At 32.2% G+C, this 20,342-nt stretch overlaps 1 protein-coding gene and 6 non-coding genes across 7 annotated transcripts; all 7 read left to right on the forward strand.

The window, feature by feature from the left end:
• Positions 1 to 806: 806 nt before the first annotated feature.
• Positions 807 to 959, forward strand: LOC124888377. Its single transcript, XR_007046503.1, has one exon. It is a non-coding gene; the product is annotated as a small nucleolar RNA snoR134 (small nucleolar RNA).
• Positions 960 to 1,174: 215 nt separating this feature from the next.
• Positions 1,175 to 1,264, forward strand: LOC124888370. The gene has a single exon (XR_007046496.1). It is a non-coding gene; the product is annotated as a small nucleolar RNA U36a (small nucleolar RNA).
• Positions 1,265 to 1,300: 36 nt separating this feature from the next.
• Positions 1,301 to 1,393, forward strand: LOC124888340. Its single transcript, XR_007046465.1, has one exon. It is a non-coding gene; the product is annotated as a small nucleolar RNA Z223 (small nucleolar RNA).
• A 180-nt stretch (positions 1,394 to 1,573) lies between these two features.
• On the forward strand, positions 1,574 to 1,659 carry LOC124888374. The gene has a single exon (XR_007046500.1). It is a non-coding gene; the product is annotated as a small nucleolar RNA snoR117 (small nucleolar RNA).
• A 642-nt stretch (positions 1,660 to 2,301) lies between these two features.
• Positions 2,302 to 2,418, forward strand: LOC124888343. Its single transcript, XR_007046469.1, has one exon. It is a non-coding gene; the product is annotated as a small nucleolar RNA Z278 (small nucleolar RNA).
• A 95-nt stretch (positions 2,419 to 2,513) lies between these two features.
• LOC124888359 lies at positions 2,514 to 2,619 on the forward strand. Its single transcript, XR_007046485.1, has one exon. It is a non-coding gene; the product is annotated as a small nucleolar RNA snoR97 (small nucleolar RNA).
• A 2,789-nt stretch (positions 2,620 to 5,408) lies between these two features.
• On the forward strand, positions 5,409 to 17,336 carry LOC107844865. The gene is made up of 14 exons (XM_016689202.2): positions 5,409 to 6,029; positions 6,120 to 6,231; positions 9,818 to 9,940; positions 14,980 to 15,084; positions 15,193 to 15,276; positions 15,369 to 15,484; positions 15,583 to 15,684; positions 15,770 to 15,883; positions 16,003 to 16,062; positions 16,140 to 16,206; positions 16,293 to 16,346; positions 16,457 to 16,531; positions 16,918 to 16,953; positions 17,081 to 17,336. Exons 1-14 carry the CDS (start codon positions 5,893 to 5,895, stop codon positions 17,243 to 17,245), a joined length of 1,350 nt encoding a protein of 449 aa, XP_016544688.2. The 5' UTR covers positions 5,409 to 5,892; the 3' UTR covers positions 17,246 to 17,336.
• Positions 17,337 to 20,342: the final 3,006 nt, after the last annotated feature.

Consider the following 20,342-nt stretch of genomic DNA (forward strand, 5'->3'; position numbering starts at 1 on the left):
TGCATAATTGGTTATCCTTTATTTGTAGTCAAAAATTACATAACACCACAACTTATCTTTACCAAATTACATAAATTTTTTATCCTTTTTATTAATTACCTAAATCTTTTTTTTTTAAATAAAAAAAACAGGTAGATACATCCACATACCCATAAATTTTTGGATGTATCTCCCTTTGATTTAGTTAATGTATGATGTATCTCAAATTTACGTATTTCAGCTTCAGAATTATGTATTCTAATGCTAATTATATATCCGAGCAAAAATGAAGTAATTAACTGTTATATTTTTAAGTTCAAAATTATATATCTTTAACTTTAAACTTATGTATCCAAATATTAATTATGTATTTAAAAATTATAAAATAAAATATTATTTATAATTTAATAAAAAATAGGAATATAAAAAAATTATGGATAAACTCGTTGGAATTTTATGTATCAAGCGAGCCCCGTGTGTTCAAACGGGCCGTAACAGCCCATTAGCTTCACAGATTCAGAACAGCACAATTAGGGTTTCAGTGACCTCTTCCTCTCTTCTATATAATGCTTAAAATAACTCTCAACTCTTTCAAAATCACTTCTCTATCTGGCCTCCTCTGCATAACCATATCATTATTGTGTTTAATTTACTGTTTTTATTGCTGCTTCTCAATAATCTTGTGTTAATTGATTTCCTCTTTATTAGGTTGATTTGTGTTAAATTGATTTCTCTTCATTAGCAAGAATCTTGTGTTAATTGATTTCCCTTCATTAGCAAAAATCTTGTGTTAATTGATTTTCTTTCATTAGCAAAATTGTAGATTTCTGCACGTAGCCTCCCGGGCTCATCTGAATATTTTCACTTGAAGCTAGAAGCCCCAAAGCTCGTGCTATACATATCGCCATTAAGTGTTGCAGTTATAGCCCCTTTGTACCTTTTATCCATGGCTTATCTGTGTCAAATCAATGGCTAAATCACTTTATACAATAGTTTTTGTTTTATTTATTTTGTTTATAATTTAACAGATGCCTCATATCACCTTTAGCTTTTTTTCTGATTGAGTGAAATACATGGCTAGTCAACGAGGCATAGAGCAAAATGCTGTGTAACGTGGGGTTTATGCATTTTTTCAATTGTTTTACTCCTAAGTCCACTGCTATAATACTGATTATATATGGTAAATTTTATATTTTGGCTATGATTAGAAGATTTATCCGCTCTTCTGAGAGTAATCTATGAAGCATATGATAAAACTAATGGTTGAATTTCTTAATATGAGCCTAATTTTTCTTATTTTTCAAGCTTGTTTTGTTTAAATGTTGGCAGTGATGATATAAATTACAGCTTTTTATGCCAGTTCTGCTTCTGATATTCCGTGATCGATAGAGCTGTTTATATCTCTGAGCCTTATGATTAGCATTTGCTTACTAAAAACTAGTTGTGTTTACTTATGTTGCTATAATCCAAAAATAGTTTTTTGGATAATCTGATTTGTATATGGCTACAGTTTTGTAGAGTTCGAGCAATGTAGGTCGTTATGTTAATTGGTGAAAATAGTGTTTGTTAAGGACAATGATTTTTGTTAATTAGAGGCCAGTGATGTATGGTAATTGTCCGTACCATATGAGTAGCTTTAAGCTCCATTGATGTTATACTTACCTTTAGCTTCTGAGGCCTCTTTAATCTTTTCTTCAATTTTAGTATTTTACAAATGATGAGGGTCGATTTACAAGAGTTTATTGTATGCTGTCGTTTGGTGTGATTTATAAGGGATAAATTGGTGTGAGGTATAAGGGATAAATAGTTTTGGGTATATTTTATCTCATGAGGTATTAATTAGTATCGGGTTTATATCTTCCGGCACCGTATTGATGTGATAAGTTATTCCCTATGTATGATGGGATAATTAATTCCGGGATTAATTACACCGGGATAACTCTTTTCCAACCAAATGACTCCCAAGTGTATTTGGCTGTTCTTTTTTGATGAAGTTCTGTTGTACTATAGAATTTGGTATATTGATAATCTCAATATCTATCTTTTTTTTTTTTTTTGTGGTTTACTTGCGTGTAATCATGTTTTATGATTAGAAGGCTTCTTTATCTGGTTGTCAAGAAATAATCCATTTTTGATCAACTCGTTCCCTAGAAGCGATATTAAGCGTGTTGCTCCATTGTATATTGCTCCTTCATGACCCCTTTTCCTTGTGTATGGAGTAACATTGTAGCAGCAACATTTTTAAAATTTTCAAAAATATTTGTTTGTGTAACTTGTATATATATAGTTTATTTTTTTCTTGGGGTTTTGTTTGCATAGTTTCTCGATGATGATATAATCCATGTAATATGAGGTGTAGTGGATCCAAGTCCTTGTTATTTGCAAGGTGAACCTCTTGGTGAAGCTACATTACAAATGATCATACTGGATTCGTCTGAGGCTTTTTATTTTTGTGTTTTAATCTATTCAATTTGATATTTCTTTTTGATTGAATCGTTGACGATGACATAATTGAGTTCACTATACCCTTACTCCTTTAAATTTGGGTGTAGGGTCTGATAAACTCATAAAGTTTTAGTGCTGTCATCAGCTTCTTCTTTAGTACCTACAGTTTGTGAGTTAAATAACAGCACTACATTTTTATCCATTGTTAAATTATATTGTTTAGATATGGTTAAAAATTTGAATATATAGTAGATGTTGAACCTACTTTAGCTTATTTGTGTATTTACTCATCCATATTTCGAAACCCGTAATGAAACTCTTGCACCACCATTTAAGTGAGTACTGACTTTTCATTCCACCATCGACAGCTTGGTCTGTTCTGTGTTATGGTCTGGTTATTGGCTGATCTGGACCTTTATGAATCCTGTATGATGGAGTGGTGCTTTTGTACCTTTATGAATCCTGTATTGTCTTTTCCCATGTATTTTCTGTCGCATTTGATGGGAAAAGTTCTATTTCTTGCTTTAAGGATTCATTTAATTAGCTCATTTGAGATTTAATGTTTACACTTGTTTGAATAGATAACTAAACTTTTTAGTTTTCTAAATAGAAATATAAACCCATAGAGGCATATCTGAGATCTTAACAACATCATGACATGCTAAGGCTCTTTAACAGCCTTAACCATTGTTGTAGCTCAATTATCTCTTAACAATGTCATGGCATGTATTCCGTGTCCCCTTATCCATATCTAGCTACTGACTATGATATACAACCAACCTTGTGCAACCTATGATCACATGACTTAGATGTTGAAACATTAAAGTTTGTATATTCATTTTCTATGACAGATAAAACTGCTAAGTTTTTGCTTATCCTTCCCATTGTCTATTATCATTCTCATCCTTCAGTTTCTCATGCAGGAAATCCGAAAGTAACACATACAATTAGGAGTGGGCATTCGGTTTGTTCGGTTTGATTGTTGAATATCGGTTCGGTTTTTTGATTTTCGGATTGACGAAAATGAAAACCATAACCAAACCAAAATTATTTCGGTTTGGTTTGATTTTTACAAATTCGGTTTGGTTATTTCGGATTTTTATTTTGGTTTTAAAGATTAAAGTAGTGAGCATTTAAAATTGGTGATTTTTTTAAAAAAATAATTTTTTTTTCGAACTTATTTTTCATTCGCAAATATAATTAATTCAACATGCATGAAATAACCATAAATATTGACCTCGCTGAGTCATTGCAGTTGGCGTGACGGCAGCGACCGCACTCGGTAGCGATTGTCGACGGCAGTGATGAACTGAGCAAATGAATTGAACAAACGACTGTCGTTGGCAATTTTGAGATTTCAAATGAATTGACATGTTGAGCGATGTTGTGGCCTTCACGTTAATGTTAGGGTCTAAAGCAAAGAAGTATATTAGGATTTAAGGTTACTAAATGATTATAATTTATATATTTATATGTTAGATCAGATTATATTATATTTTTAGTATATTTACATATATATTAAATTTTATATATATATATATATATATATATATATTATAATATATTATTTATATAATTTGGTCTATCCGAATTCTTTTTATATAAATTCAAAAATTAAATTGTTTAATTAAATTTCTAAAATTTGAAATCGAAATCAATTCGAAAAATTAAAAAACCAAATCAAAATTAAATTTTGATTTAGTTTTTCAGTTTTTTTGATCTAAACCAAAATATGCTCAGCCCTACGTACGATATCATAATGAATGACGGCACTATCTTGGCTGAAATGTATGGAATTCCGGTTAAAATGGAAAGCAAGTTCACCATGGACAACAAAATTCTCTTTGTCCATGTACGCGTAGGCAAATCCACCAAGAAGTGATCATCAATATTTACATAGTTGCATTAAGGCCAATTTGCTATGTTAAAACTTCTCAAGTTACATACTTCCATATTCAATTCTTTGTCAAATGTAATTTTATATTTAAGTTGGCAAAGCACCTTACTCAAGTTCATATAGTGCAATTATACAATCAAAATTTGCAGGTCAATTTATACTGCATTTTGGCGTCTATTTTTGAGATTCTTTCATTTGTCAAGACATCCAAGAAAATTTGAGGTAAAATTTTCTTAAGCTGTATATTAAAAAAACATGACACATAGTTCGACTAAAATTGGTCCAAACACCCAAGTGCCTCATGTTCATTTGTGCGTTTGCCACGACATCAGCATGTCATTTACATTTCATTTCGTGTTTTCAAGTACACAATTGTTAAGGTTAGTGTGTATAATAGGCGATGGAAAAAGTGTACAACAGGACAAGAAGGTCCTCATTTGTCCAATAGAAAGTATGGAAAAGGTTTAGGGGATGCCAAATTGAAGGTCTTCTAAAATGTTAATTTTTTTTTTAAAAAAAAATTGGGGTAGGGGAAGAGAATGTGGGAGGGGAATAGAATGTGGGGAATCGAACTTTTACTAATAAGGTAAGAGTTCAGGTAACTAACTACTAAGATTCTTTTCTAAAATGTTAATTACTTATTGCTACACTAACTTTTAATGCGTGATAGAAACTATGATTAGTTAGGAAAATTTATTGTAGTAACAATTTTTTTTTTGGTTAAGAAGATAACGTTTTCATTAGTCGTTAATTGGGGGTGGGAGTGGGGGTGGTGCTACATCAGATGTAGGAGCAATAATAGAGTTGTTCAGGGTCACATCCCGACCCCGTGGGATCAAAATAGATTGTCTTACAGTACGATTAAACGTTTTGCCGGAGCAATCATCTGAAAGGTAGTTTAGTACAAAAGATGGGGGGTTTGCCACAGCAGTTATTAGGTCGTTATTGCCAAATTTTATAAATATCCACAAAATTTTAATTGTGCCTATTGTTATATACTAGTTATGATTTTCACGTTGAGATTTAGTTGCTATATATGCATAAAATTGAAGAGAATTGAAATTAGCTGGTGCTTGATCTACGGGGGAGGGGCTGGCTAAGTTGCTATAGTCAAAACTCAAAAGCCAGGCACATGGCCAATTTTCTAGTTGCTTGTGGATTGTAAAAGGTGTAATCTTTGTGTGTGTTAATGGTTATATTTGTTTAGTCCGCAAGAGTTGGAGTTTTTATTTTTAGCTTTGTGCTTTTGTGTTTTGTGTTGATGGAAACTTGCTATAACAATTAAATATGTTTGCTTGGGGATTGTAAAGTAACATGAGGCACTCAGTTGAGTGTGGATGCAGTGATGTCTTCTTGATTTTGCTTAATTAAGCATTCTATTTGACTTTGCTGATTTATAGTATAAAAATGTAGTATGAGGAAATCTTTATGCATTCTTTATTGGTTATGAAACTTTTGCCCTTTCGAATTTTTGTGTTGTGAAAGAAAAAAACAAGAAGAGAGGCACATTACCTTGCTCACTCTTTTTTTGCCGGATGGTGCAACTTTTGTTTTGATATTTCAGGTTGTTCATGCCCTTGTTATGTTCACTCCCTACTAAAAAAGTGGTTGCTATAAGCTTACTTGGGCTTCAGTTAAGCTTCTTGACTATTTTGGTTCTACTTATCAATTCAAATTCTGTATTTAACATGAAGAACTTTGGACGAAGGTTCGTTAAATTCTTGTGATCATACCAAGTTTTTGATGTTGTTTTCTGTTCCTTAATGGTTTGTCTAACTCTTTGAAACATGTTCTGCAGTTCCAATTCGTTAAAGTCAGCTGAAACTATGAGGCTTATTTTCTCCATAGGTTGTGGAGTCATGTTTGGCTTATTCATAGGAATTTCTTTTCCTACTAGTTCATTAACCAAGGTATGGAGGGTAATTTTCATCGATAGTCTACAAATACCATTTTTGTTTTTTTTAGGACAAGAATATCACTCAACTATCCTTGTTTTTCTCAAAAAAACACTTAACACTTTAAAAACCTTCTTCTCTCCTACTTGGCATGTCATGTTCTTAAAATCTTATTTTCTTAATAATAAACCTGTTTAATTCTTCAAATTCATTTATTCAAACCTACGTCTTATAAACTACAAGAAAAATTTTAAATTACGTAATTTCTATTTTTTTTAAAAATTTGCAAAAAAATTTACCGGTAATCTAATTCTTTATAAGTTTTTCAACCAAACTAATTCCATGAAAAAACTACAAATTTTTCTATCAAACAAAATTTGAAGGAAAAAATCTAAGTTTTTTTTTTTTCCAAACAAAATTCGATCAAAAAATCATAAAGGTAATTATCACCTGAAAATTTTAATTCGCATGTAGATCACCTGCAAATTTTTAAGCAAAATCTTTTTGATTTAAAAAATGGATTCGTCTTGCGAGTTTTTCCCAAGTAAATTTCATAAATGAATCAAATAAATCCACAAAGTTAACATAGGCAAAAACATTAGAAACCAAAATTTATTATTTTTAATTTAGTTTTTTCATACTTATTTTTTGTCTCTGTTTTACTATATTTTATCTTATTATATAATTAAACGCCAATTTATACTCTTTCCTCATCCTAAACCCACAAAAAACAAGCGATAATTGATTGGGTATTATTTTAAAGATTCATTTGTAATATTAAATCATTTTGTTAATATTTTGTAAAAAATTTAATTTGTTTCATGACTAAATAATTTTTCTCTTCTTCAAAAATAGTACATTTAGTACGTATATGAAAATCCGAGAGCCATCATTTTATTGCTTTTACATTTTAAGAATCTTTAGTATATGAAATAAATAACCAAAAAATATTAAATTAGTACCAATTCATATCAATACCTTGAGTTTTAAAAATATTATTAAGTGGTGAACTAAATAAATTTGAAAAACTTTAAAAAGTAACATATAAAATAATTCAAATTTTTACACATCAACTACTACTTTGATGAGTAATGTGCATAGCATTATCAGATGAATTATTTTCCTTTAAGTTGTATGATTATCTAATATTTTTATCATGTGATAATTTTTCTCGTATTGAATAAAGAATAAATATAATTTATATTCTTTTTTTTAAGAAAGAAAAAATAAATATAAAATTTAAAGTACATAATTAAATTCTTCCTCAATGATAAATATATCCTGTGTAATTAATTTTTTTTAAAAATAGGATAAAATTTGGGAAAATTTTAGAAATAACAACTATGGAGCCTTAATTGTAACTTTTATAGCAACAGTTTCATAATTACGAAAAATAACAAATTGTATTTTATATTTAAGTAAACTGTTGCTATACAAATATATATATAACAAGATTTATTGTCCTTATTTTTACTCAAATTAGTTGAGTTAAATAAGGAATAAATATCCCATCTAATTAAATTTCCATAAATTACTCTTATTTAAATTAGTAGACTCCTTTTCCAAATCAAACTCAAATATGAAGATTATTATTTCCATAATCTTCAAAATTTTAAAATATCATTCTCTTATATCTTTAACTATTTTTTCTTGTTAGTTTTTTCATTTTTTTTTTATCTTTTTTTAATTTTAATTTCTTTTTCTTTTTTATTTTTTTCTTTCCACTTTATTTTCTTTCTTCTACTTCTCTTTTTTTTTCCTTTTTCGTTTTTCTATTTATTTTTTCTTTTTTCATTTTCTTTATTTTTCCTTTTCTCATATTTTTTTGTCGTTTTCTTTTTTCTTTTTCTTTTTTTTTTTTAAAATTATCTTTTGTTTTACACTTCTTTTTCTTTTTTTTTTTTTTTTTTTTTTTTCCTTTTTCAATTCTTTTCTTTTCAAATTTTTATTTTTCGTTTTTATTTTTTTTTATATTTTTTTTTTACTCTTTTTTCTCTATCTTTTATTTTTAAAATACAAATATTTATATCATATATACATATTCAAAAAATATACAAAATAAATAGACATACAGATCTGTATATGTATTTACAGTAAAAAATATACATATGTATATCTACATATGTATTTACAGAAATACATATCTGACTCACATGTATATACAAACATATAAGACACAAAATCTCTATAACAAAAATGACAATTATATACATATACATATAGGTAATAAAAAAATATATGATATTTATATCTTAAATAGTAAAAGAAAACAAATAAGTACATATGTTAACCTCTAAAATGACATAGTATGTACAGTTCAAAGACAAATCCAACACCGTATAAAATACATATAGCTCTGCATATATATTTATAGAATACATACCTGATCCATATGTATATTCTTATTTTATATGAGTCACCTTTGTATTTCGCAAATACATATGAAGATATATAGTATAGTTATGTTTGTTACCGTTTAATATGAATATTATATGTATTTCGTAAATACATATGTATGTTTTGTACTGAAATACATATCCAAATTTGTATGGCTATGTATTTTATATGTTTTTTGAATATGTGTATCTGATATACATATTAGTCTTTTCAAAATAAAACTTAGAGATAGAAGAGTAAACAAAGAAAAAAAAGAAAAATATAAAAAGAAAACGAAAAAAGAGAAGTGAAAAAAAAAGGAAGAAAGAGAAATAGAAGTATAAAAATAAAAGAAAAAAGAAGAACAAAGCGAAAATAGAAAAAGAAAAAAGATATGAGAAAGGAAAAAAAAATAAAAATGAAAAAGGAAAGGAAAAAAAAGAAAACGAAAAAGGAAAAAAAAAAGAGAAATAGAAGACAGAAAATAAAGTGGAAAAAAAAAAATGAAAAAGAAAAAGATATCAAAATAAAAAAATAAAATGAAAAAAAAACTAATAAGAAAAAAAAGGTAGAGATATAAGAGAGTGAAAGACAGTAATAATGTTTTATATTGAAATTTTGAAGATCATGAAGATAATTATTTTCAAATAAAATAATAAAATAATAAAAAATAAGATGAAAAAAAAGGGTAAAAGATATGACTATATTTGGGGGAGCTGAAATAATGGAGTGAAAATAGAAAAATGTAGAGTAGTGAGAGTAAAACATGCACTTGTCTAGTAAATGAGTAAAATAATGCTACTCTTACTATAAACTGTAATTTTATAAAAATATTGTTATTTATTGTAGTTATAGTTTTAAGTATGCTACTTTTTCTAATTTTTCCATAAAATTTTAGTTTAATAAATTTGATAAGTTAAATAGATCTATTTATTATATATATAAAAAAGAAATTTTAATGACATGATATGTGTAAATGTTTTTGAAGTATAAGTATATTTTGAGGAAAATAGTGATAGTTGAGTGATATTTTTATCCTATAAAAAATAAAAGTGAGATTTATAGGTAATTTTTAAAATATGGGTGACTATCCTTGAAAATTACTCACGTATGAATAATGCATCGTTATTCATATACATACAAGCACATTATAGTGGTCTTATTTGTGGCAGTTTATGTTTTCATATGTACAATGAAACAACTTCTTTTGGTTCCAATTTGGCAGCTAAATATTACGGCTAGTATTGTAAGCAGCTTACCAATTGCTACAGACAGAGATAATGTTGTTTCATCACAAAATGGTACAGATTCTTTGATCAAAAATCAGAATGCTACAGATCAATGGAAGGTATATCCATCCTTCCTTGCCAGCATAAAATTGATTTAAACGTCAAGATAGTTTTGGGCATTGGCAAACAGTATAGCATTAATTTGTTGCAATTGGTTAAAATATTTATTCTTGCATGCTTTTTTTCTGAATTTCTTCAGAAGTTAAAATTTTGTAGAAATTTTAACTAGCCATGTTATTGAGTGTGAAATATGGGAAGGAGAAAAGGATAAAAATTTACAACTCATATGCACATTGAATGAGAGTAGAGGTGGCAAAATTAAACTCAACCTGTCCAACCCGACGCAACCCGTTCAAGTTTGGGTTGGTTATTGACCCGTCCATTTATTAAATCAACCCCTTTCAACCTAACATGTTTCAATCTGTTAACAATCGGTTTGATATGTAACCCGAGTTGATTTATGAAAAATCTTGTTAAAATATTTTAGAAAGACTATTTTTATTTGATATGTTATATATAATTATAATAAAGAAAAAAATAATTTTATTCAATACTAAAAGTTTATAAAAATAAATAAATAAAACAACTAAAATTTAATAAAAAGTGAACAGTTTGATTATAACCTGTTTTGACCCAAACAAATAGACAAATTTTGACCTGCCAAAATTTAACCCAATCCACCCAATTGCCACCCTATGTGAGAGATGCTTTGGCATAGATCCTTCTCGAGCTGAACATAGGGTCATCAACAGTATTTTTTTTTTGATAACCGAGAAGTTCCTAAGGGCGAGTGGCACTCATTTCGAACTCATGACGTGCGCCTAATCCACACATCATGCACGTCATTGTTAGAGATAGACCAAAGCCCTGGGACAGTCATAAACATTCCAATATACAAACCTATCCTTCATAGCAACTGATAACAATCTTCCAACCTTTTTGCAGTCGCAATAGATGCTTTTACCTACTACCTGTTAAATGTTATCCTCGCTTCATATGTGTGACTTGTTTGATGTTTATGATGTTGGGTTCAAAGTATATGAAAAAGTGTGAATGAAAAAATGGAGAAAAAATGGTGGAGAAGGGAGACACCAATTTAGAATGTGTACTCCCAAATTGGAAAGTTCACTCTTTCTCCCATATTGGTGGAAGAAGAGAACTTGTGAGAGTTTAAAATAAGGAACACTTACTCCACATGGTAAGTGAGGCGAGAAATAAGAGATGCCTCGCGCCGTCGTCGCCGCTCGCTCGACTCGACTTTGGATTTGGATTTGGAAAAATCTCGATGAGATCTATCATTTTGGATAAAATTTGTTCGACAGAAATTTAATCCGAAGGAAAAGTAAAAACGCAGTAAGTTTTTCTGTGTTTTGATCCTCCAGTTATATGCATGCATGGCACTGTTTTGAACTGATGCTTCAGAAGGATGCAATCCTTCAACAAAATGACACACTGATTCATGAAATGGTCTGCCTATTCAGAAAAGATGCAATCTTTGGACGAACAGACATGATTTTTCAGGAAAAGTCACACCTTTTAAGTGAACCATTGCCACTTTTCAGAAGAGGCATATGAAGGTTATATAAACCTGCTTTCATCCACAGGTTTATATACGAAATTTTTCTGAAATAAAAACTCCCTTCTTGTCTTTAAAACATTTTGTGTGATAAATCAAACTGTTGAGTGAGTTCGTAGAATCCGGCAATTTGAGGTACCGCTATTATTTGGATTGTAGGCCATTTTATCCTGGAAGGAAGATTCCATAACCTCGATTATAGTGAGGGAAATTATTCCTTAAAGACACTCCGTGAAGTCGGGGGACTTGGCCTTAAATTCTGTTTCATCTATTTTCTAAAATCTAACACACTTCTTGGATAGATTATTAAGTAATCTTGTGTTGAAGGTGTTAAAGATCTTCAAAGGTGTTCTTGTTTATACATGAACTATTGTTGAAGTTGGTGTTGCAATTATACAGATTTTTGTACCCGAAAGTACATAAAATAACAATCTTAAGGAATAATCTTTTGTAGAATATGTATTGCTTGTTTTTGGAGATTAAAGCTTTAAGCTTTCCACTCCGTTTGAACTTAACTAGTGGTTTGAAGACATAAAATCCTCATCACAAGTTAAAGATCATTTGGTTGACGATTGAAAGTCATAAAAACTTCATTGTTAACTAGAAACAAGAAGAAGAGTTTAACGTTGCTTAACTTTATAAATAGTATTCTGAAAATACTAAATTTTATTGTCTTGTGGTGACATGAAAACTGACTAAGGAAAGTCAAATGCAAAATGCGGCTACAACTGTGGGGGCAACTAGTATTGCCTCAATAAGTCGAGCAAATGCTCCGCAACTAATGACGCCTGTGGAGAAGCCTGGAAAATTTGCGGGCATTGACTTTAAGCGATGGCAGCAAAAGATGTTCTTTTACCTCACCACTCTATGCCTTCAAAGGTTCACTAGTAAGGATGCTCCTGAGATGCCCGAGGAAACCTTGGACAAAGAGCATTTCATGATTGTAGAGGCTTGGAAACACTCAGACTTCCTTTGCAGGAATTATATCTTGAGTGGTCTCCAAGACGACCTCTATAATGTTTCCATTGGAACTAAGACATCGAAAGAATTGTGGGGGGCACTAGAACGAAAATACAAGACAGAGGATGCGGGAATTAAGAAATTCTTTGTTGCAAGGTTCCCGGACTTTAAAATGATAGATAGCAAATCAGTTGTCTCTCAAGTGCAGGAATTGCAAGTAATCATTCATGATCTCCTAGCGAAAGGTATATCTTTGAAAACCACCTTAATTGAACAAATTGAAAATGTTCTTAGTACTCACGTAAACTGATTTGTAGGTTTGATTGTGAATTATGCATTTCAAGTAGCATCTATCATTGAAAAGCTACCACCTATATGGAAAGACTTCAAAAACTACTTAAAGCACAAACGCAAGGAGATGACTATCAAAGATCTTATTGTCCGACTACGTATTGAAGAGGATAATAAAGCTGCCGAGAGAAGGTCAAAAGGGAATTTTGTAATTAATGGAGCATATTGTGGAAGATGACCAAAAAAATTCTAACAAAAAGAAGAAAGTTGAACAAGAAAACAATCAACCATAGAAGAAATTCAAGGGAAAGTGTTTCAACTGTGGCAAAATTGGCCATAAGTCCATGGATTGTCGTACCCCTAAGAAAGACAAGAAAAAGGACCAAGCTAATATGGTTGAGTCCAACAAAGAATGTGATGATCTGTGTGCTATGTTGTTAGAATGAAACTTGGTGGGGAATCCTCGCGAGTGGTGGATGGATTCTGGTGCCACTCGCCATGTTTGTACCAACAAAGAGTTGTTTTCGTCATTCGCTCCGGCTCAAGTAGAAAAAATGATCTACATGGCTAACTTCGCTACGACTAAGGTAGAAAGAACAGGAAAAGTGGGCTTGAAAATGACTTCAGGAAAAGTCTTGCCACTCAACAATGTCTTGTATGTTCCAGAGTTACGTAGAAACTTAATTTCTGTTTCACTTCTAGACAAGAACGGATTCAAATATGTAACCATTTCTGAAAAAATTGTAATTAGCAAAAGAGAAGTGTATCTAGGAAAAGACTATCTCACCGAGGGCCTTTATAAGATGAATGTAATGAATGTTGAAATCAATAAAAAATCAAATTTTTCCTACTTGCTTGAGTCTTATAATTTGTGGCATGAACTTTAGGCCATGTTAATTACAAAACATTATGAAAACTGATTAATTTAGAGGTTTTGCCAAAAAACTGATTAATTTAGAGGTTTTGCCAAACTTTGAGTGCAATAAATCAAAATATCAAACGTGTGTGGAATCAAAGTATGCAAAGCATTCTTATAAGTCCATTGAAAGGAATATCAATCCCTTAGACTTAATACACATTGACATTTGTGATATGAAGTCAACACCATCACGTGGTGGGAAAAAGTATTTCATAACTTTTATTGACGATTGCACTAGATACTGTTACATCTACTTGCTAAATAGTAAGGATGAAGCAATACATGTATTTAGACAAACAAAGTTGTGTCTGACAGGTTCAACATTGTCAATTATCCAACCCATTCTCATGTTGTAGACAATATTTAGTAAACAAGGATAAGACTTAAGGTGAAAAGTCTTTTAATGATTATCTAAATTTGGCAGATTTGACCAAATAGTTTAATCTATAGGATATAGGAATCACCTATGTGAGGGCGAAGTGGAAGCCGCTTCAAGGAGAATGTTAGTAAAAGCCTATTCTCTAAGCTCTCATAAAACCGAGACGTGTTCATGGCTGAAAAGAACAAAATCGTGAGAACCATAAACGATAAAAGGATGGTTGTGTGACATGTGTTGTCTAGGTGTACACTAAAGCTCGACGGTTCAAAGATATCAAATCTACCGATTAACCGAGTGCATCCGATGCATGTTCACTACGAAAAGTTCAAAGGAAAACCCACTTATCCTCCAGTTATATGCATGCATAACACTGTTTCAAACTGATGTTTCTGAGAGATGCACTGTTTCAAACTAATGATTCAGAAGGATGGAGTCCTTCAACGAAATGACATACTGATTCATAAAATGGACTGCCTGTTCAGAAAAGATGCAATCTTTGGACGAACAGACATGATTTTCAGGAAAGTTAGGTTTATATACGAAATTTTTCTGAAGTAAAAACTCTCTTCTTGCCTTAAAAACATTCTGTGTGATCAATCAAACTGTTGAGTGAGTTCATAGAATCCGACAATTTGAGGTACCACTATTGTTCGGATTGTAGGCCATTTTATCCTAGGAGGAAGATTCCATAACCTTGGGTACAGTGAGGGGAATTATTTCTTAGTGATACTCCGTAAAGTCAGAGGACTTGGCCTTAAATTTTGTTTCATCTATTTTCTAAAATTTAACACACTTCTTGGATAGATTATTAAGTAATTTTGTGTTGAAGGTGTTAAAGAACTTTAAAGGTGTTCTTGTTTATACATGAACTATTGTTGAGGTTGGTGCTGTAATTATACAGATTCCTGTACCCGAAAGTACATAAAATAACATATGATTATGCACATGTTTCATCTAATGGTAATTTTTATAGATATGGGTCTCATCAAACCCAAGAGGGGCAGAAAAATTACCTCCAGGGCTCGTTGCTTCCGAGTCTGACTACTATCTCCGGAGATTGTGGGGAAACCCCAGTGAGGTATGTGTTCTGTTTATATTTGCAAACCTTAAGAATGAAGATAGTTTACTCATAAATACAGAATAACACATTGGGAAGAGGAAGCTTCTTATCATATTTTATCTGCAGGATCTGCCCAACAAGCCAAAATGTCTAGTAACATTTACTGTTGGTATTAAGCAGAAGTATAACATTGATGCTTGTGTAAAGAAGGTATATCAGTTTATTTTTTCTTTTATAGGGACCTTCTCTCCCTCTCTCTATATTTCTAATCTCTCTTCATCATGATCATTTCACCTGTGCAGTTCTCAGATGACTTCACAATTCTTCTTTTTCACTATGATGGAAAGACAAATGAATGGGATGAATTTGAGTGGTCACAACGAGCCATCCACATAAGTGCTCGGAGACAAACAAAATGGTAAGTAATATGACAATGTAGCTTTGGACTGGAACTGTGATCAACTTTAAGTGTTCCTTTAAATCATGTTAGTGACAAGAACTTTACCTCTTTATAAGGTGGTATGCGAAAAGGTTTCTGCATCCAGACATTGTTGCCCCATATGACTATATTTTTATCTGGGATGAAGACCTAGGAGTTGAGCATTTTGATGGCATGGAGTAAGTATCGAGTTTCTGTATAATTAACAACTTGTTTGACCCAATATCTTTATTTTTCTGAATCAGCCCGTCCTGTCAACCCCAGGTACATTAAACTAGTAAAGAAGCACGGTTTGGAAATTTCACAGCCAGGTTTGGATCCCAGGAAAGGAACAACATGGCCAATGACAATTAGAAGAGAAAATAGTGAAGTTCACATGTAAGTGCGAGGAATCCCATGATATTATTTATCCGTGAATACTATTTCATTCTCCTCTTTTTAAATGTTATATACTTGTTGATGATTTCTATCTGTTTATTCTTGTTTTATCTGGTTAGGTTATCTGAAAATAAATCAGGCAAAAGATGCTCAGACCCCCATTTGCCTCCATGTGCAGCGTATGAATAGTTCTCCTGTTAGTTGTTTTGTTTTATTTGTTAAAGTTATCCTTACCACGTACATTCTCTATTTTCAGATTTGTAGAGATTATGGCTCCTGTCTTTTCCCGAGATGCATGGCGTTGTGTGTGGCATATGATTCAGGTATTGCACCTTGCACATAAAACAAAGGAAAGGTCATAGACATTAGTGCTTTGTTAAGATTGACTCTACTATTTTGTCACATGTAGAATGACTTGATCCATGGTTGGGGACTTGACTTTGCCCTTCATAAATGCGTTGAGGTAAGCTCAGCTCTTCCAATGAATTCGATCTCTTGGCTACTCTCATTCATATGCATTTGTCTTAGTACCAATTTACTCAAAGTCACTGAAGTGTACATTCTCTTTTGAAGCCTGCTCATGAGAAAATTGGAGTTGTAGATGCTCAATGGATTATTCACCAAAGTGTCCCTTCCCTTGGAAATGAGGTAACAATTGAAGTGAATGTATCATTGGAAAGCTTGACAAACTTTAGACAATCTAATTCATGTATTGTTAATGGTATTACTTAATATTTTGTGTGGTAGGAAATTTAGCCAATGTATAACTAATACATTTATCACTTATACACTCTATTTCGTGTTATAGGCTATATATCTAATATATAGCAAGCCATAATATTAACAATACATGGTCTACTAATACATGGATAAGCATGGGGAAAGAAGAACTTCCTTAATACATAAAATCAAATGTTAAAAGAAAATAATCCCAACATAACTAATCCCAACATTACTAATACATTCTATCCAGTACTATTCCTATACATTTTACTAACCGACCACTTAATTTTCTCCTTATCTATTGTATACAGGGGCAAGCAAAAAACGGGAAGGCTGCGTGGCGAGGGGTAAGCAATTCTCTCTTACATTTGTCATACTGCTTAACCTATTATGTCTGTTTAGCTACTTTGTGTTTCATCCTCTGCACTTCAATACTTGATGTGTGACTAATTGAGCTTGTGTTTGTTGTGGCAGGTGAGAGAGAGATGTGAAAAGGAATGGTTAATGTTTCAATCTAGGGCAGAAAATGCACAGAAAGACTATCACAAGTCAAATGGAATAGATACTTCTAATTTCACTTACAATCCAAATGGAATGGATCCTTCCAAATTCATATCTCATTCATCCAATAGAGTCTAGGCAATATTACCTGTAGACTGTAGTAGTCACAGTTGTTAAGATTCATTAAATTTTTTAAACTGAAGAATATAATCAAGTTATCTTCAATAGAGTATTACATGATCACAAATGCACTTATCCAAACAAGTTCAAGAAAATACATAATGTAAAATTTGATTTTTATGGTTATATATCGCATATTAAGATTTCCCCATGATCGCTGCTTCAATTCTCATTCATTGTAATACTTTTCTATTTAAAGATTTGGTTAAATTTCCATTTTCCAAATTTCTTTCCAACCCTTTTTGGGTTAACAGAGATGGATTATATTAATATAATAGTAGTTCTACAAAAAGAGAGAAATTCAGCTTGGGTTATATGTTACAGACAGAGGGTTTATGCCTTCAATTAAATCATTATACCTAGAAATAGTTCTTTTAAAAACAGTTCCAATCATGTCTACCCAAGTTTTTTTTTCGAGCACACATAGGAGGAACTTGGAATATTCTTGTTTCATCAAAAAAATCTGAACCTGTACCTAGTTTGCAAGAGAGTCGGCAACACTGTTCTGCTCTCTTAAAACATGTTGTATTATGGGGTTGCCTAGGATGTGCAACTTTGACCTACATTCATCAATAATCATATTATAAATAAAGGTTCCCATTTTTTAGCATTAGAATCACCTATATAGATTCAATGTTAATCTCAACAAGCGTCAAATTATTTAGGTTCAGAGTTTTAAGCCCTCATGAAGGACTCCATTTGGTTATTTGTGGCCCTGATAATGAGAAAGCTTTTGGAGAAGCCAGTGATTCATTGTCCATTGGCATCCCTAACTACTTCACCCATCCCACCCCTTCCCCGATTTCCCAGGCAAGAACCATCTGTGTTCAACTTAAACCAGCCCTCCGGAGGGTGATTCCACTTGACAGAAATGGTGGTCCTGAGTCTATAGTTAGAGTTGTATTTAGTAATGCACCTGAATTCAATATCCTCAGTGTAGGCATTGGTGTTGAATGGCTTGTCTTTCCTATAGTTAAAAACATTGTTGTTCCTAGTTTTTCAAATGGTCCAGAGGCTGAAAGGGATTAGCTCTTTCCCGTAGATCAAATTATCATAAGTGTAATGTATGATAATTTTCCAAGTGGAAGACCAGTTAGTGGGTGTGGAAATAGGAGATTGAAAGGTTGATGGCATTGATTGAATTTACTGTAGTGGTTTGCCAGAAGCCAAAGTTAGCAGGACAATCAAAAAAGATATGAATTGAGTCCTTTGAAGGATGATTGCGAAACAAACATCATGGATTGATACGCATTCCCCCATGTTGAAGATTGGAAATAGTGGGGAGGCTGTTGTGGAGGAGGATCCACATGAAGAATTTAATTTTGTTAGGAATAGAGAGCTTTCAAATCCAATATAAATCAGTGCTGGTCCTCGTATTTTTTTCCTAGCTAATTTCATTTCAAGAATGTCTAGTATTAGCTTTTAAATTGAATGATGATTATTCCATGAGCAATTTTCAAGATTTTCACTTTTTTCATATGGAAAATTCAATAAGCTTTCCATCGATATAAGATTCGCCCAAATCCAATAACCGGGTTAGAAGTTTCGACTATTTCAAGTTTCCATCGTAAAACAGCGCCATATTAGTCAGTGGCGCGCCGCGTCACAAGAGGAAATGGCATTTGGAAAATTCCAGTAGGGGTCCGCAATTATGGCGAGTCGCGCCAGGGCCCAAATATAGAATTGTCCCTTTTTTAGTGTCTCAACTCGATTTTCCCCGCATAGCGCTAAAGTTCCAGGTCACATAGGAAAAGGCAACGCGATGGCTCCGCGTCGCGCCAGGGGCCCAGTTTGGGAAAATTTTACTGAATTACAAGACGCATCTAAGGGTTAAAAGGGTCAATTTTCTGCCCCTATTTAAACCCAATAACACGTGATTTAGCTATTCTTCACCCAAAATATACTAGTTTATCTCAAGCTTCTCTCAAGAACAAGCTAGGGTTTCTATTGGAGATTTAAATTCAAGAAGGTTTTACCGTCAATCTTCACGAAATCACGAACTAAGGTATACACAGTGTTCATTCATGGACTCCTTTCGTCCATGAAGCCCAATAATCCTTTTTTTAAATTCAAGTTTATGAATTTTCTTATGAATTTCATGATTGGGTTGCTCTTGTTCATATGGATAATGAGAAATTAAATTCTACTCCATGTTGGGTGATAAATTCTATGTGGGTTAAATTATTAAAGATATAGATTCATGCAAACCTATGACTAAACCCTTGAACGATGAAATTAGAATTGAACCATGATGTTTAATTATTGTACAATGATGTTTACATGTACCGTGCCTACAATATGTTTGATTAAATGCCTAGATGAAGGAAAAGTGCCTAACCAGCATGATACCATAAAATCCCCATGCATGTACAAGTTATGCCTATCACATGTTTTGATGAAATGCTTCTATAAATGTCTTATGGATTATGATGTTAGTTATATGTTCAAGTAAGTTAAGATTGGTCAGTTTTCTTCCATCGAGTCCTGGGGGTACTCGTACTCAAAACATTAGCTGTGTGCCTAGATCCATGCCATGTTTTCACGATACTCTCAATTAAACTATGAATCCTTAGACTTCAGACAGTCTTATGACTCAGTAAATCTCCATGATCTCATGAACTTAGTCAATTGTCAGATATCAGTAGTATTCCGTCAGTCAACGAAATTCAGTAACTCAACCCATGTTCAGTTTAGTAAATCATGTTCAGAGTCTATTCAGATGGGAGTAGGAATTAGCACCGAGTGAACCCAAGGATGGGAACACACACTATCAGATGAGGGTGTGATTCTTAAAAGTCATCCTTGCGTTCCAGAACTATGTAGCCAGCTTAGGTTGAGACATCAACACTGTCCGATGAGATGGATAAACACTCTCAGATAAGGGCCCCATCGTTCTCATTTGGGGACACTATCAGATGAGAGTCACCCATGGCTTGTCCTTATCAGTGGCACGGTATTGACACCCTTTCAATTAGAGTTACAGATTGGACCCCAACTCAACCATAATGGTATATTAGGTTCATGTCAGTTGGATAAATACTTCCCACAGTTTCAT

The sequence above is a fragment of the Capsicum annuum genome, chromosome 10, assembly GCF_002878395.1.
Source record: "Capsicum annuum cultivar UCD-10X-F1 chromosome 10, UCD10Xv1.1, whole genome shotgun sequence".
Classification (NCBI taxonomy): domain Eukaryota; kingdom Viridiplantae; phylum Streptophyta; class Magnoliopsida; order Solanales; family Solanaceae; genus Capsicum; species Capsicum annuum.